Source organism: Squalius cephalus (assembly GCF_949319135.1).
Source record: "Squalius cephalus genome assembly, chromosome: 4".
NCBI lineage: Eukaryota > Metazoa > Chordata > Actinopteri > Cypriniformes > Leuciscidae > Squalius > Squalius cephalus.
Window position 1 is genome coordinate 37,832,079 of NC_137125.1, and position 15,081 is coordinate 37,847,159.

At 38.5% G+C, this 15,081-nt stretch overlaps 1 protein-coding gene and 1 long non-coding RNA gene across 2 annotated transcripts in view; one reads left to right on the forward strand and one right to left on the reverse strand.

Annotated features, from left to right (window-relative positions):
- Positions 1–1,572: 1,572 nt before the first annotated feature.
- LOC307156798 lies at positions 1,573–8,190 on the reverse strand. Its single transcript, XR_013820808.1, has 3 exons — positions 8,123–8,190; positions 1,751–1,898; positions 1,573–1,638 (listed from the first exon to the last, which is right to left on the reverse strand). It is a non-coding gene; the product is annotated as an uncharacterized lncRNA (long non-coding RNA).
- LOC307156791 (thyrotropin-releasing hormone-degrading ectoenzyme-like) overlaps positions 4,000–15,081 on the forward strand; it is a 126,001-nt gene continuing 114,919 nt past the window's right edge. Inside the window, exons 1-2 of the mRNA XM_079868335.1 lie at positions 4,000–5,083; positions 8,147–8,420. Coding sequence (XP_079724461.1) covers positions 4,395–5,083; positions 8,147–8,420 — 963 coding nt within the window. The 5' untranslated portion in view covers positions 4,000–4,394. The remainder of the gene's footprint in view (positions 5,084–8,146; positions 8,421–15,081) is intronic.

A 15,081-nucleotide genomic window follows, 5' to 3' on the forward strand; every position in this document is an offset into this window, starting at 1 on the left:
TAAAATGCAAAATCATTTATTGCCATTCACTTCAGACTTGCTTTCCACTCACTGGTTTCTAGACTATATTATAGATATGTTATATGATATTATCGATATTATAGATCAGGGTTTCCACAATTTTTCAACCCGTCACGCCCCTTCCGATGTCCCAACTTGGCAACTCGTGTACCATCTAGAATTCTGAGTTTCTCACTCTTAAATTTGACTTTGCTTGGTCATTCATGTGCTTGGAACTTGATGTTTCTGACTTGAAGGGCACATTATTCACTTAGACATAAATATGTGAACAGTTTTACTAACCTTATCTAACTTGATCATCAAGATTCTTATCACAATTGCTCTGCCATTACAGTCATTTCCTGAAAGAGAAAACCATAGAATAAGAAGACTTCATGCTAATGTCCACTATAGCACCCCTTGTGGCAAGGATAAGAATGCAATGTGTACTTATATGGCATTATAAATGACTGTACATTCTGCCATATTTCATATCTCATTCATTATATGAAACAGAAGCTTGTAAAAGTTCCACTGGACAAGGACATCTGCCTGATCACTGAGATGATGAATAACTGAAAACTTCCACAGGTTTCAGAGAGACTTCACCAGATTGCTTAGATTAAAGACATTCAGCTTCAATGGACCAGCTGTGTTGTGTATATCTCTGTCCATTGTTGATTTTGACAATTGCACAATGTTACCTGTAGACTGCAGGGGGCGATGTGTCTCTGCTCTGCTTAGTGATTTTCACACAAACCTCCATTTCTTTCTCTTCTGAAATGACCCTCTATGTGCCGGCAGTCACAGCTGCCCTCAGGGATGTTTTAGACATTTTTATTCAAAATCACAGTCCCTCCAGACTGATCTTGTGTTGTATGTTGTCATTCAACATGAGGCTCACGGTTCACACACATTTTCACATCATGACACAGGCTTTTGTGTTCAGATGGCACATTGAAATAGCTTATTTTTCTCTTTAAATGCACCTCCATTTTCATTTGATCCAAAGATTTCACAATCATTCTAGGACGTTCCATCATTATTTCATGAGAATTGGTTTTAAATTCCATAGGGGTAAAGGGGCGAAGAGAATCTTGATCGGATGGAATCTAAATGCATTTCCTGCCCAGTCTAGTTTAGAGAATTTCAATTGCGAATAAAATCATTTGAACTAGAAGCCGCAGTTTCATTTTTCACTTTATCCTCATCATCTTTCCACCTGGTCTTCTCTCTCCCGGCTCCTTCAAGGCTGTCTTCACACGCTCACCGCTGTCTTCTCGCTGTGCTGTTTAACCAGCCATGCCAACGGCTGCAAATTGAGGGTGTTATTTGGTGTTTGGAGCCGTCACTGCGTTCAAAGAGCCGCCGCTGGTCTTCCTTTATGAAACAATGACAGATGTACTGAGAGGAATGAGTGGCGGAAAAGATGGATGGGAGATGTGAAGGTGGAGTTAAGGTGGTAGAAGGTGTTTTTGGGTGACTCGTGTAAGTTTTTAAAATGTAAGATGTAAATGAAAAATACATTATTCACAACAGATGATGCTCACCAACTGATGCAGATCAAAGAGGAACCGTGTCTTCCTCATCAGTCTTCATGTGGCTCCTCACACGTGCCCAGAAATCCAGCAACACCTCCTGGGAGAGGCAGACGAATCCCCATAATTCTTTTTACCATGTTATAGAAACAAAAAGGTCAAAGTGCACTGGAACAAATGACACCAAATCAAACCACAGACAACAAACTGACATGGACTGATCATGTTGATCTCCTTCAGAAAGCACAGATTGACCAGTGTGGATGTCCTCATGCAAAATTGGCCCCTTGCTTCTCAACATCAGGATCACGTTGTCATCAGCAGAAGCATTTCCTCTTGTGAACGATGTCATCTTGATACCTGGGAAAAAAAATAAAGGGTTAAAAAAAAGTCAGCTCAAAATTCATTCAGGTCAAACACAAACACAAATCTGAAAATGGCTTTATAACATCCAGTAGATCGATCAATTGAGTTTTTTTGTTTTTGTTTTTTTTTGGTCAACTGCTAGTGACCGATGCTTTGTGTTAAAGTTGTGTGTGTAAAATAACAAGCTTTTTTATATTTAATTTAATAGCAGGTTTAATAAGATAGTTAATCTAACATTATTTCAGATAATATAAATTGTTCTGGAATTTATATGTGTAATAAACACTGTGTAGCACCTCAAAACTGCTAAAAGAAAATGTTAAATGCTAAGATAAACATCCTAAAACAACTAAAAATGGGTTAAAAAACAACACTGAATCAAGCCCCTGCCCCTTTTGTCTCAAAATGTATTGTGCCCCTCTCTCATAAATGTAAATAATAAGAATTATTATTATAAATATTATAATAAATAACAATACACTTATACACCATTGCCACTAACAATAATAATACAAAAAAATATTATATATATATATATATATATATATATATATATATATATATATATATATATATATATATCCCTCCCTGCTTAACTCAGGGATGGGAAACCGCGGTCCTGGAGGGCCACTGTCCTGCAGAGTTTAGCTCCAACCCTGATAAACTCTCCTGTCTGTAACATTATTTTGATGGTTGCTATCTATCTGGGACCCTAATCAAACACACCTGAACCAGCTAATCAATGTCTTCAGAATAACTAGAAAGCTACAGACAGTAGAGTTTATCAGGGTTGGAGCTAAACTCTGCAGGACAGTGGCCCTCCAGGACCGCAGTTGCCCATCCCTGGCTTAACTAAAATAAAAGTATAACTCGATTTAGTATAGTAGCCTATAACTTATCATTTGTAATAAAGAGAGGCTCTCTGACCTGCTCTCCATCGAGCGAGATATTCCAATTAATTGTGAGGAAGTCATTAAAATATTTAAAAACACAACAGACAGACGGGTACTGCTTTAAATACAGGTGATTTATTTAATAAATAAATGTTTAAAAAAAAAAGTGCCCTTTTTGGTCCTTCTGCCCCTGCCCCTGCCCCTGAGGAGGTCTGTGCACGCCACTGACCTGTGTATTATGAATAATTTATGGAAGAATGGGAGATATTAATCTACATATCATCTTTGCAGGATTAGCTAATTGAATCTGAAGTGTGTAATTTAAAATAGGCTAAATTCAATATATTTAAATATATACATTTTCAAACATTTTATTGATGTTATCTTGATATCCGGAAACTACTATACATATGCCGTTTGTAGCTTGATTCCTCCTGAAAAGTGACTTCTATCACGACATTACTCTTTTTGAGAATCAGCCAACCAATGGTGTGAGTTTGGGCCGGTACTATCTCTTTGTTCGGCCAATGACAGACGGGGGGAGTTGTTCTGGAAAACTTGTTTGAAACGCAACCCTTTTTTCAATTCCGTTCAGTGGCGCTAGTGGTGCTGAAATTGCACACGGTTCCTGCTTGATTCAGCACCATGGACAGCAGCTTTCAGTTTACAGTTGCAGCGCCCATTGTGAATATATGCTTTATTATTTGGTTTTATAAAACTGAAATATTGCCCAGCTACACCGACACTGAAATAACATACTACTGCACAAAAATACTGATTACACATAAGTACTGAAAAGGAATATAGGCTCTCATTTGACTGCACCACACAACCTCAATACAGTTTATTGAATGAATAATCACACCTCCATTTTACGCTTTTGTTGTGAAAGTACACAACAGACATGCTCTAATGTATTTGTGCGATGTGTAATAAACACTGTTGAAAATACTGTCATAGCGCTGCTATAAAAGTTTGACATGTCTCAAATGCGTGTCTCATATTTTCATTTAATCTTTAAGTTACATTATTCTGTTTAATATTCATGCAACTCAGCAATTTTAAATGTGTGAAAGAGGAGAGAGTAACATCAGCCTATCTGAATATTTCACTGTTTAATTAAATGTGGTTTAACTGAACATTAGATGGAGAGAGAGAGAGAGAGAGAGAGAGAGAGAGAGAGAGAGAGAGAGAGAGAGAGAGAGAGAGAGAGAGAGAGCAGCCCACTGGCTGAAAGAGAGGATGATGCATCAGAGAGCGAGAGAAACAGGGACGATGATGATGATGGAGGCAGGAGAAATGAACAGAGAGAAGAGAGTTTCACAACACTGATCAGGAAGCAGGTGCTGGACCTTCATCCACATCAGACTGAAGTCAGAGGAGAAATGGATGTGCGAAAGGACTCGATGAGCTCCAGCATCTGACCGGACGAACTTCTGATTCACAGAAATCTAGTCTCGAGATCATCGATCCGCAGTTATTCTGCGTTCTGCGTGTTTCGCGGGATATTCTCCTCATTTCGCGCCTTTAAATCTGAAGCTGCACCGCATGAACGCAGGCTGATGATGAATATAAAACACATCAGGCTCGTCATATAATGGGCATCGAGGACGCGAGCATGAGGAACGGACGGGCTCTGTCCGATCAGTGGGCCGACAGCGTGGTGGTCCGGCCCCGGACGACCGAACAGCACATCACTGTTCACAAGAGGCTGGTGTTGGGGTTCGCCATCTCCATCCTCACCCTCATCATCGTCACGGCCATCGCCATCACGCTGAGCGTCAGCTTCGAGAGATGCGCCGCGGAGAGCAGCGGGGCTCTGGCCGCGAACGGCTCCAGCAACAGTAAGTGGAAACAGTCCCGGGACGGGAACATCAGTCACAGAGACACAGAGGACGGCCAGCAGCCCTGGAGAAATCTGCGCTTACCGGCCACCCTGCGCCCGCGACACTACGACCTCCGACTGTCCGTGAACATGGAGAACTTCAGCTTCTCCGGCGAGGTGAACATCGAGTTTGAATGCGTCAACTCCACGAAGTTGATCGTGCTGCACACGGACCGGCTGGAGGTGGAGAAAGTGCTGGTGTTTTCGGATAGTAAGAAAGCGGGCGTCATGAGGATCCAGCGTCGCTTCCACTATCAGCCCAAGCAGGTGTTTGTGATCGCGCTGCACAGAGAGATGAAGCCCCTCAGAACATACAAGATCAACATCACCTTTCACGCGCTCATCGAGCACGAGCTCTTGGGCTTCTTCCGCAGCTCGTACACGCTGAATGGAGAAAGAAGGTAAAAGAGGTTCAGTGTCCGTCTCAAAAAGTCTCTCATTTGATAATCAGGTGTTGATATAATGTCCTGCTGTTGCCATGGGTAGGGCCGTAGCTGGGGTATCCGGGGCCCCGGCTGAAATCTGGTGCCCCCCTAAAGCACTAGCGACGGCCCTGACCATGAGAACTATTGATCAAATGCAAGATCAAATGCAAAATTAAGCTTTTTGTTTGGCTAATTATTTGCTCTTACGGAAATTTACCATGGTAACCGAATACCATAGTTACTACTGATGTTACTGTTAAACTATAATAACTAGGATACCAATCTTCAGAAGCTGTAATGTTACAGTCCCCAGTTTACTACAGCTTTACCGCAGTAACTGTATTAACTGTGTTATGAATATTCATTATTATATATATGGAGTGGGAGATTCATGTGTCAGTGGTATTGATGTATGCAAATTGTGTTATGCTGATACATATAAACATAAGTAGACACAATACAAAGCCCTGTTTAGTCTCCTAATAATATCCCGTAATTTATTCTCCTATAAATAGTATTAACTATGGATTACATTAAACTGTCATAGTTTCAATAGTAATGTTCACTACTTCAAAACCATAATAAAAATGAACATGAGATGTTCTTATATAAATGGAGGCTAATAGCATTGCCAAACTATTGTATTTTTGTTGAAAATCCGGCTAGGTGGCTACCATGCTAAGTTTTGTGAGGTTGGCTTTATTTGTTGTTGTTCTGTATACAACAGCTGTACTGTGCAGATGATTGTCAGTAAAGTGTCAAGTACATCATGGAGGTGATACGTTTTAAAAGCACAACTGCCAAGACGCTGCTGCTGTGATATTACAGCATATGTCAAAAGAAACAAGATATAATCTCTGGTTCATCATTCATAACATTTACAGCTTTAAATCCAGGTTATAGTTAAGGTTAGGCAGGTCACCTGTAACACTTAATCAAACATTATTATGTGTATGTAATTTTTACGCCTCGGTCTCAGACAGTAACTGTTCCTCAGTGTTCAGGGAGGTCAGAGGTCACACAGATCTGAACACTAGTTATACCTCTGGGTATTGAAGTCACAGCTGTGACTGACACTGCACTCAATGTCTCATTTACTGTCACACACTGAGACTCGCATATAATCATGGGAAGTTTTCCAGCACAGTGATAAACGCTCATAAACCCACACAGTTAGATTTACATCAGAAATAACCTTCAAATATAAACTATTTATGCAGTTACTACCATTATGCATTCATTTATAAACAGTATATTGATATAATCAATATATAAACAGATAATCCATCGATATAATATAAACAGATTAGACAATTCAAGTGTTCAGTTCATATGTGCTCCTGTTTAAACGACAACCCATTTTTATGTTTGAAAATCTTCAGATCAGTAGTTAAAATCTTTTCTAACTGTTTAAGATGCACAGTTGATTATCAGAAGCTCATATATGTGTGTTGACTGTAGATTTACAGCCGTTTACAGCCTCATATTCACAGTGATTTCACTAAATATCAACTTCTTGCTCTTGTTTTCTGGCTTCTGACTCTTTGTCCTCTGAGGGAAAAAATGTCTCGAGTCTGAATCTTTGCCGCAGGTTTTCCTGTATTTGAGACATGTTTAAGCCTTGTTTTGCCCTGAAGGGTTCGCTTTCATGGACACACTTCATAACCCTTCTGTCTGTCCACCAGTTTCCTCCTTGTCTTTTCAATAACGGCTGAACCTTCTGCTTCCTTTCAGCTGTAAACACAGCATGTTAAAGACTCAGGGCGATTCTTTCTTTCACTTAAACTTTATTGTGAGGTCTTGATATCGTAATATCCATTGAAGAGCACCTTTGAGATAAATTCAGTATGTTGATGTTGTTCAGCTCCACAGGCTGTGAAGATCCTTCAGTTTAGTGTAATCAGCGCCTGCTGGCTGCTCGTATATTCATGAACACTGAACAGCGGGATCTCGCTGGATTGAGGAAATACTTGTGTTGATGTAGTTAGACGTGATCTGAACTGATCCTCTGGTCTCTTCAGAGATTCAACAGTTTTTCCTTCTTCCTCTTCACACATTTTCTTCAACCTCGCATTGCACGTCAGTGATGTCATAATGCGCATGTATAAAACATCTCCATGTGTTTCACTGCAGGGAATTTCACTCTAACATCCCTGTAGAATCTCCTCCTGTGTGTCTGTTAGTTGTCTGATTTCTCATCCCCTCCTGTCTGGTCCTGATCTTTAAATAGTGTAAAGATGTTTATATGGTACTACTAGCATCTATAAAGTGTGAATGAAATGAAGAGGTAGACAGATGGGACATTATAGACTCATTATAGATGGCTCCTGCATGAATGGCTGCTAATGAGAGTAAAAAGTTGTGACAGAAATGCAGGAGCGAGCAGAACACCCCTCCTCCCCCGTCTGATGGTCACGCTGTGGGTGGTGAAGGAAAATTCCTCCCTGTGAGGTTTGATACAGCTTTAATATCCGTTAATGCAGCTTTCTGGAATGCAGCTCACTCTTTCTTCTTAAGAACTGCTTTTCCAGCTTTCTAACTTCTTTACTTTGATATTCAGACTCAGTTCTGATTCTGATGTCCTAAATGTGTCTGTATGTAGATTATTAACGCTTCTGTTCCAACTACATGTAAGAACAATTTGACAGCTTTTTATTATTTTCTTGCCATCTAAATAGATTCACGCTGTCAATTCGCTGACATTGTGCCGTCACAGATGTGTTTAATGTTTACAGCTGTGACATGCAGATATCAAATATATCATTATTTCTGTGTATCTCTTATGTTATATTGACATTTGATGTGATATAGTTGCTGTGGTTAAAAATCTCTAACAGTCTTCACTCCAGAAAGCTCATTAGTGTGATATAAATGCACATCGATGTGAACAGGGATGGAAGACAGGGATAATTTACATTCAGAAAAGTCATGTGACTGATCAATTATGACTTTCCACTGTTGACTCCTGAACTAGTTAAATAGCATATATTTCAGCAGAGTTTTCTTTCCTCTTACCTCTCTCTCGTTCTTATTCTGCAGGTTTCTTGCGGTGACGCAGTTCTCACCGACTCACGCTAGAAAGGCCTTCCCGTGTTTCGACGAGCCCATCTATAAAGCCACATTCAGAGTGAGTCTGAAACACGAGAGCTCGTATCAGTCTCTGTCCAACATGCCAGTGGAGTCTTCAACATCTGAGGAGGACGGATGGGTGACCAACCATTTCTCCAGGACGCCCCGCATGTCCACGTACTACCTGGCCTGGGCCGTGTGCAACTTCACCTACAGAGAAGCAGTTACAGACAACGGAGTCGTGGTGAGTCGCGTTTTCAGACCCTAAAACTCAAAGTTACAAACAGTACAGTGAGATTTTATTATTTTATAACTTGTTTTCTAAAACCTAGAGAGCAGCATTTTAAAGCATCACAGATGTGCTTCTGACATAAAGGCTGTTCAGAAGGTTTTCTGCTTCATTTGCCAAATTCTAAGGCAGCACCTCATGTATGCTTCAAAGTGAAGGCAATCCCAGAATGCATTGCCCTGAGCTCAGTAATAAAGTCAATTCAAAATGGTAAAATAAGCCGAGAGAAATCAATGGATACTTACAGAATATACACTTGATTGATCAAAAGCTCACCAAGAGTGACAGTAAAGACATGTATAATGTTACAAATGATTTATATGTCAAATAAATCTGTTGTTTTTGAACTTTCTATTCATCAAAAAATCTTAGAATAAAAAAAATTTATCACAGCTTCCAAACATTAAAGGTGGTATCAGCGATTTCAGGCCCAAACATAAATGATCACATTCATCTAATATTTCGCTAGCTGCCCGCCCCATAAGCATGCTGTCAAAAAAACGCGTCTCTCTAGGTAGCCTAGGCTCTGAGATCTGCACACAAAAACAGTTGGTTTCACCAACACTCAAAACCAAAATAAATAGTGTTCCAACCAATCATCGACAGGGGCGGGTGTTGTGAGGTTTTGCGCTCGTGCACGGCTGCCTATGACGGCTGCACGCGAAAACCTCACAACACCCGCCCCTGTCGGTGATTGGTTGGAACACTATTTGTTTGGGTTTTGAGTGTTTGGCTAAAACGGGTGAAAACAACTGTTTTTGTGTGCAGATCTCAGAGCCTAGGCTGCCTACAGAGACGCAGTTTTTTGACGGCATGCTTATGGGGCGGGCAGCTAGCGGATCGTTAGGAAAGATTAGATGAATGTGAACATTTATGTTTGGGCCTGAAATCGCTGATACCACCTTTAAGTAGCAGAACAGTTTCTGAAGGATCATGTGGCACTGAAGACTGGAGTAAATTCAGCTTTACATCACAGGAATAAATGACATTTTAAAATTTAAATAGAAAACAATTCACAATATTGATGTGTTTTCATCAAATAAATGCAGACTTGTTGAGCAATAGAGAATTCTTTCAAAAGCATTATAAATACCGACCCCAAACGGTGGTGTATAACTGAATATATTTAATTAAATACTGAAAATTATTGCTAGCATAATTTAATCTAATTAAAAATGGACTACTTTACCCAATATTTGTGTGTGCTACTGCTATGTATCTTTAAGTTCATTAGCATATTGAATCATTAGCTTAGCAACAGACTAACGTCAAAGTCGATTAATATTAATTGTTATTCGAGTCTCATGTGTTCAGCGTTTTTATGTGTTTAATGCTCTGCTATTTATGCTGAGTTTTCCAAATCTGTGACCTGTGAAGTTTCATCTCACTCGGGATTCTCCCAGAAGGAAGCTGCCAAGAAAGCAAGTTTTAAAACAGACCAATTATCTTGCTCACAGTCGATATGTTTATTTTACAGTACGTTTCTATAATCAATATATAATGGTTACACAGTGGATAATGGAAATGGTTGTCTCCACTAACATAAGTCCAGTGTCCACAAAGTCATATACGTGCTTATTAAAAGGCTAACAGTCATGTGTGCAACAGGTGTCCACTCATGCTCATGTCCAGGATTGTGTTCATGACAAACTCTTCCAGGTTTCATATAAAATGTTTGATGTGACGTTGTATCACTTTCATCACATGCACTTAAAAGTTCTTTTTTTTTTAACACTGAATCCTCAGACTCTAAGCAGCTTCATCTGTCTGCCATTAGAGAGACTCTGTTTATGAGCTGTGTTACTGATATCACGTTCAGTCATATTAGACACTTCCTGACGGCTTCCTCAGTGGCTCCTGCTGTTGCCCTTGGCCGGCCTCCTCCTCATATTAATGTAATTAATCGATCTCCTTCAGCATGACCGCGCTCTCCTTTATATCAAATCATCTCTGACTGCAGTGTGTGCTTCTATCTGGGGCATTTATACCCACACTGTGGCATGTAGCGGTTAGCCGCACGCTAGCGTCCCCATCAATCACATTAAAGCGGCAGGGTCGCCCCCTTGCTCCATTCATCACACAGATTCGGCTGTGCGGAGCGAGAGGAAAGATCGTGGGAGAGGAACGTTGGAGAGGAGAGTGGAGTTATTACTCTGGGTTTATGGGGAAACACTGATCTACCACACACACGTGTAAAGATCACCGCACACCCGGCAGCAATTGGCTGGGCATTATGTATTATGGGTTTTAAGGCTCCGGTGGTGGTGAATCTTAACTGTATACAACCATAAATGTATGTCTATAGTCTATGCAGTTATTGATGCAGTTATACAGTTACAACATCTGGAGCTGAGCAACAGCTAGCATACCTTTGAAGAAAATCCCAAGCTTTCCACTCGTATTAACAACATTGTGGTGGTGGTCATGTGCGTTCAACTCGTAAATAGGATCTTTCCGACATAGCTTGAACGCACCATTACATTTAGAGCCTTTGCCATCACTGTACGCTCATCATAGTAGTTATGTAGTTGTGTTACACAACCCCATCTCAATTTTAAATACATATACCCTGCATTTTCTGTTATGTGGATTACAAAAGAGAACAACACAATACTAGATAAACTTTTCGATTTATTCTCTAGATTCTTTATTCTCTAGATTTATTTATTCTACATACCTTACCTGTTCTTAAAATACAAATATACTCTCAAGTCAGACTTCAGTGAACACTAGCCCATTTTTTTTTTTTTATATCAAAACAAATAGTTTATAAAATATATATTAGCATTTGATACTTTTGGACTGATGGTTAAAGTCTTTTTCAGCACAGTTTTCCCAGTTATTTCACACACCTCTTTTCTCCGTGCAGCTTTGGTCCTCTTTTCCGGATTTATTCCAATAATAGTCCAGTCATTTTATGAAAAAAGGAAGGACAAATTGCAACAGAAGCAAACTCTACTGATTTTGTATCCTCAATATGTCCTGAGTAAGGAAAAAAAAAAAAAAGCCCAGAAGAATCCCATTAGGGGAAAGTTTCGAAAAAGACCCAAATATAGTCTATTCATACGCCTATTCATTCTTTTTCTCATGTGAATAGGGTAAAAAATTTAACCTTTAGATATCACCATGAAAATTACTGAGTTGGTTACTTACATCAAGACAAACAAAAAATGTATTACAAGTTTTTTTTAATTGTTTGTTAACATGGGAAAACGGTGCATAATCTATGTGCTAACGTGCTATATGTAAACGTATGTGCTAATTTGCATAAATACCACAACATTGGGTATAGCCAGGCGAAAATGTCTTTTTGAATCTTGTTGACATATAATAGTAAAATACTTAATGTTAAGGTCTGAATGGAACCCATTTTGGCTACCTATGAGCATTAATACATAGAGGCAGGAACTTTAAACCAGCCTTTATTAATTATTATTGCAGAGATTATTTCACCAATAATAGTCGTACCACAGCTCAACACACATCCAGATGTTCCCAATAAATTGTAGTTGATCACCAGGTATGTTTTATTAATGTAGGTTGAATAATCCATGTAGGAGAAACAAAAGGAAATCTTTCTTACCTGAGTGACAGCTTAGTGACAGTTGATTGACAGTTGAGTGGACCTTGAATGAATGACTGAAACTCTGCCCTTATGGTGACATTTGTTTGCCTCTATAGTCTTTTACTGTTATATGTCAACAGGATTCTACAAGACATTTTCACCTGGCTATATCCAATGTTTACATATGTTGTGTTATTTATGCAAATTAGCGCATACATTATTATGCACCGTTTGCTCATGTTACCAATTTTTTTTTAACTTGTAATACATTTTTTGTTTGTCTTAATGTAAGTAATCAACTCAGTAATTTTCATGGTGATATCTAAAGGTTAAAAATGTAAAAAAAATTAATGAATAGGTGAATGAATAGGCTATATTTAGGTATTTTTCAAAACTTTCCCCTAATGGGATTCTTCTGGCCTTTTTTTTCCCCTTACTCAGGACATGCTGAGGATACAAAATCAGTTGAGTTTGCTTCTGTTGCAATTTGTCCTAGGTTGACCCCCATTTTGGCTTAAAATGACTGGACTATAAAGTATTTGAAAAATAAGAGGAGAACATTTTCAATTAAAATGAATTGCAGCGTATAATTTTGATTATCTAAAAATGTCTAACTACTGGATAATTCACTGAAGACTTGGAATTAACTTCAGAGGTCATACAGAGTACATTTATAGTCAGTAGATTCTAGCATGAGGCACATGTGGATCTTCTCCTGATAAACGGAAGTTATATGTCAGTCTGGAGTGTGAGCATTGTTTTAGTGAAACAAAATGCAGACATGTCTAATATGACATACTTACCAAGAAGGATCAAACAAGGAGACAAAGCCATTTTCTCAAGGCCAGCAGGTGTGGCAGACATCTATTAGTAAAGAAAACTATTTAAGATGACTGACAGTATCTGCAAATAAAAACTTAAAAACTTAATGTGCTACTTGTTGCATATATTCTATAAATAGGCCTAACATATTCAGAATATGAATGGTTTATGTAAAAATTATAATTTTCTCATTTACTCACCCTTTTAAACTCCAATGATGCAAAAGATGATATTTTAATGGAAATTAAATGTCTGTTCTTCCCTACAATGCAAAAGAAGAGAATGGGGATCAATAATGGGGAACACCAATAGTCATAGTAAATGAAGTATAAAGGTAATTCATACGGGTCACATGGTTTAACCAGTTTTCTGAAGTGATTCAATTTGTTTCACCGTACATCTAGCAATTGGAGTCTAGTTTTTGATGCTTTGGTCTTATGTCTTTGAGATTAGATGAAACGACTGGTGACTTAGATTAAAGGGATAGTTCACCCAAAAATTTAAATTATCCCATGATTTACTCACCCTGAAGCCATCCTAGGTCTATATGACATTCTTCTTTCAGACGAATACAATCAGAGTTATATAAAAAAATGTCCTGGTTCTTCCAAGCTTTATAATGGGAGTGAATGGGCACCATTTTTTTTAAGTCCATACAAGTGCATCTATCCATCATAAAAGTGTCCCAAACTGCTCTGAGGGGTTAATAAAGGCCTTCTGAAGCAAAGCGATGTGTTGGTGTAAGAAAAATATCCATATTTAAAACGTTATCGACTTAAATAACTTGAGTAATGATGCATAAGATTGAATCTGTCTTGAGAACTAAAATCGGACTATCTACCATAATAATACGGCTCGCTCAATCAATCAATCAATCAATCAATCAATCAATCAATCAATCAATCAATCAATCAATCAATCAATCAATCAATCAATCAATCAATCAATCCTTATAGCACTCCAGTTTTATAAAGACATCTGTTCTGGTGAATGTGACTTTTGTTTCAATACTTTACAGAATTTGACCCTCAGGGTCATAATTTTTTACCTGGTGTCTTATATTAGTTAAAATGCTAAAATAAAATAAACTGGTTATTTAATTGTCTTAAAGCAGCACATTTCATTCATAACACGGTAGCAGCCGTTATTAAATGCACTGGTTTAGTGTCAGTCAGTTTTTATTTATTTTATCATTAAAATGACAAATGTTCTTGTAATATCTAATCAATATTCAACACCACTATACTAAATATTCTCATTACATATTCATGAAATTACTCAGCCTGATCAGAAAAGCATGTTTACTGCATTTAGTGGACAAAATTATGGTTTTAGCAGAAGAATACAAATGCCTTCAAACGTCTATGTGGGTTTAGCAGCATGAATGTCCATCTTGATTTATTCTGGTTTCGTGCTGTCAGGCTGTTAAACCAGTCAAACTGGTCTAATCAACACAAGTGACTAGATAGACTTTCTAACAGGGAATCATGTTATATAAAATTAGAAGATACATTTCACACATTGCACAGTTTTTATGGCACAATTTGGACTTTTATAGGAATGAATTTGTGAAGTTCCTGAAGTATCTCTCACATATAGACAAGTATAGTGTAATAACTCAACAGGTTATTAATATCAGGTCAAGTGCTCCATGTCATCTTCTGAGTGTGTTAACGTCATCTTTTCATCGGGAAGAGCTTATTAGTGGATCAATGTTGAGCAGCTGTTCATTGAGAGACTCTCTCTATTAAAGTTCAATTAACCCCATTTAAGTCTCTGTCAAGCTACCTTCAACAAAACCAAACAAATGAAGCAGTCAGCTCTAGAGTCAGATTGAACAATCTCCACAATGGCTGATTAATGAAGCTTCTCTTGATTGTCAACTTGAGCACTTTGTCTAATTACAGGTTGATTTAAAATCACATAGATTTGATTGAGCTTTGAATCATTTCCACAGCCGTCCATTCATCTTTATATCAGACATAGAGCTGATCGATACGGTAGCAACATGTGATGTAAACAACACATAATTCAATGTGCATTGCTGCCAGGCTCTGAAACAAAGGCTTGTTTTGCACGGTAACTCTGTTAGTGTAGGAGGACATTCATTCTGACTGGATGGATGCCCGTTCAGAAAGCTGTGCTGTGCATCAGCCTTCGGCTAAAAGAGACCAAGATCATTTTTACTGTGAGAATACATTTCCCACAGAGCCACACCTCACACATTTT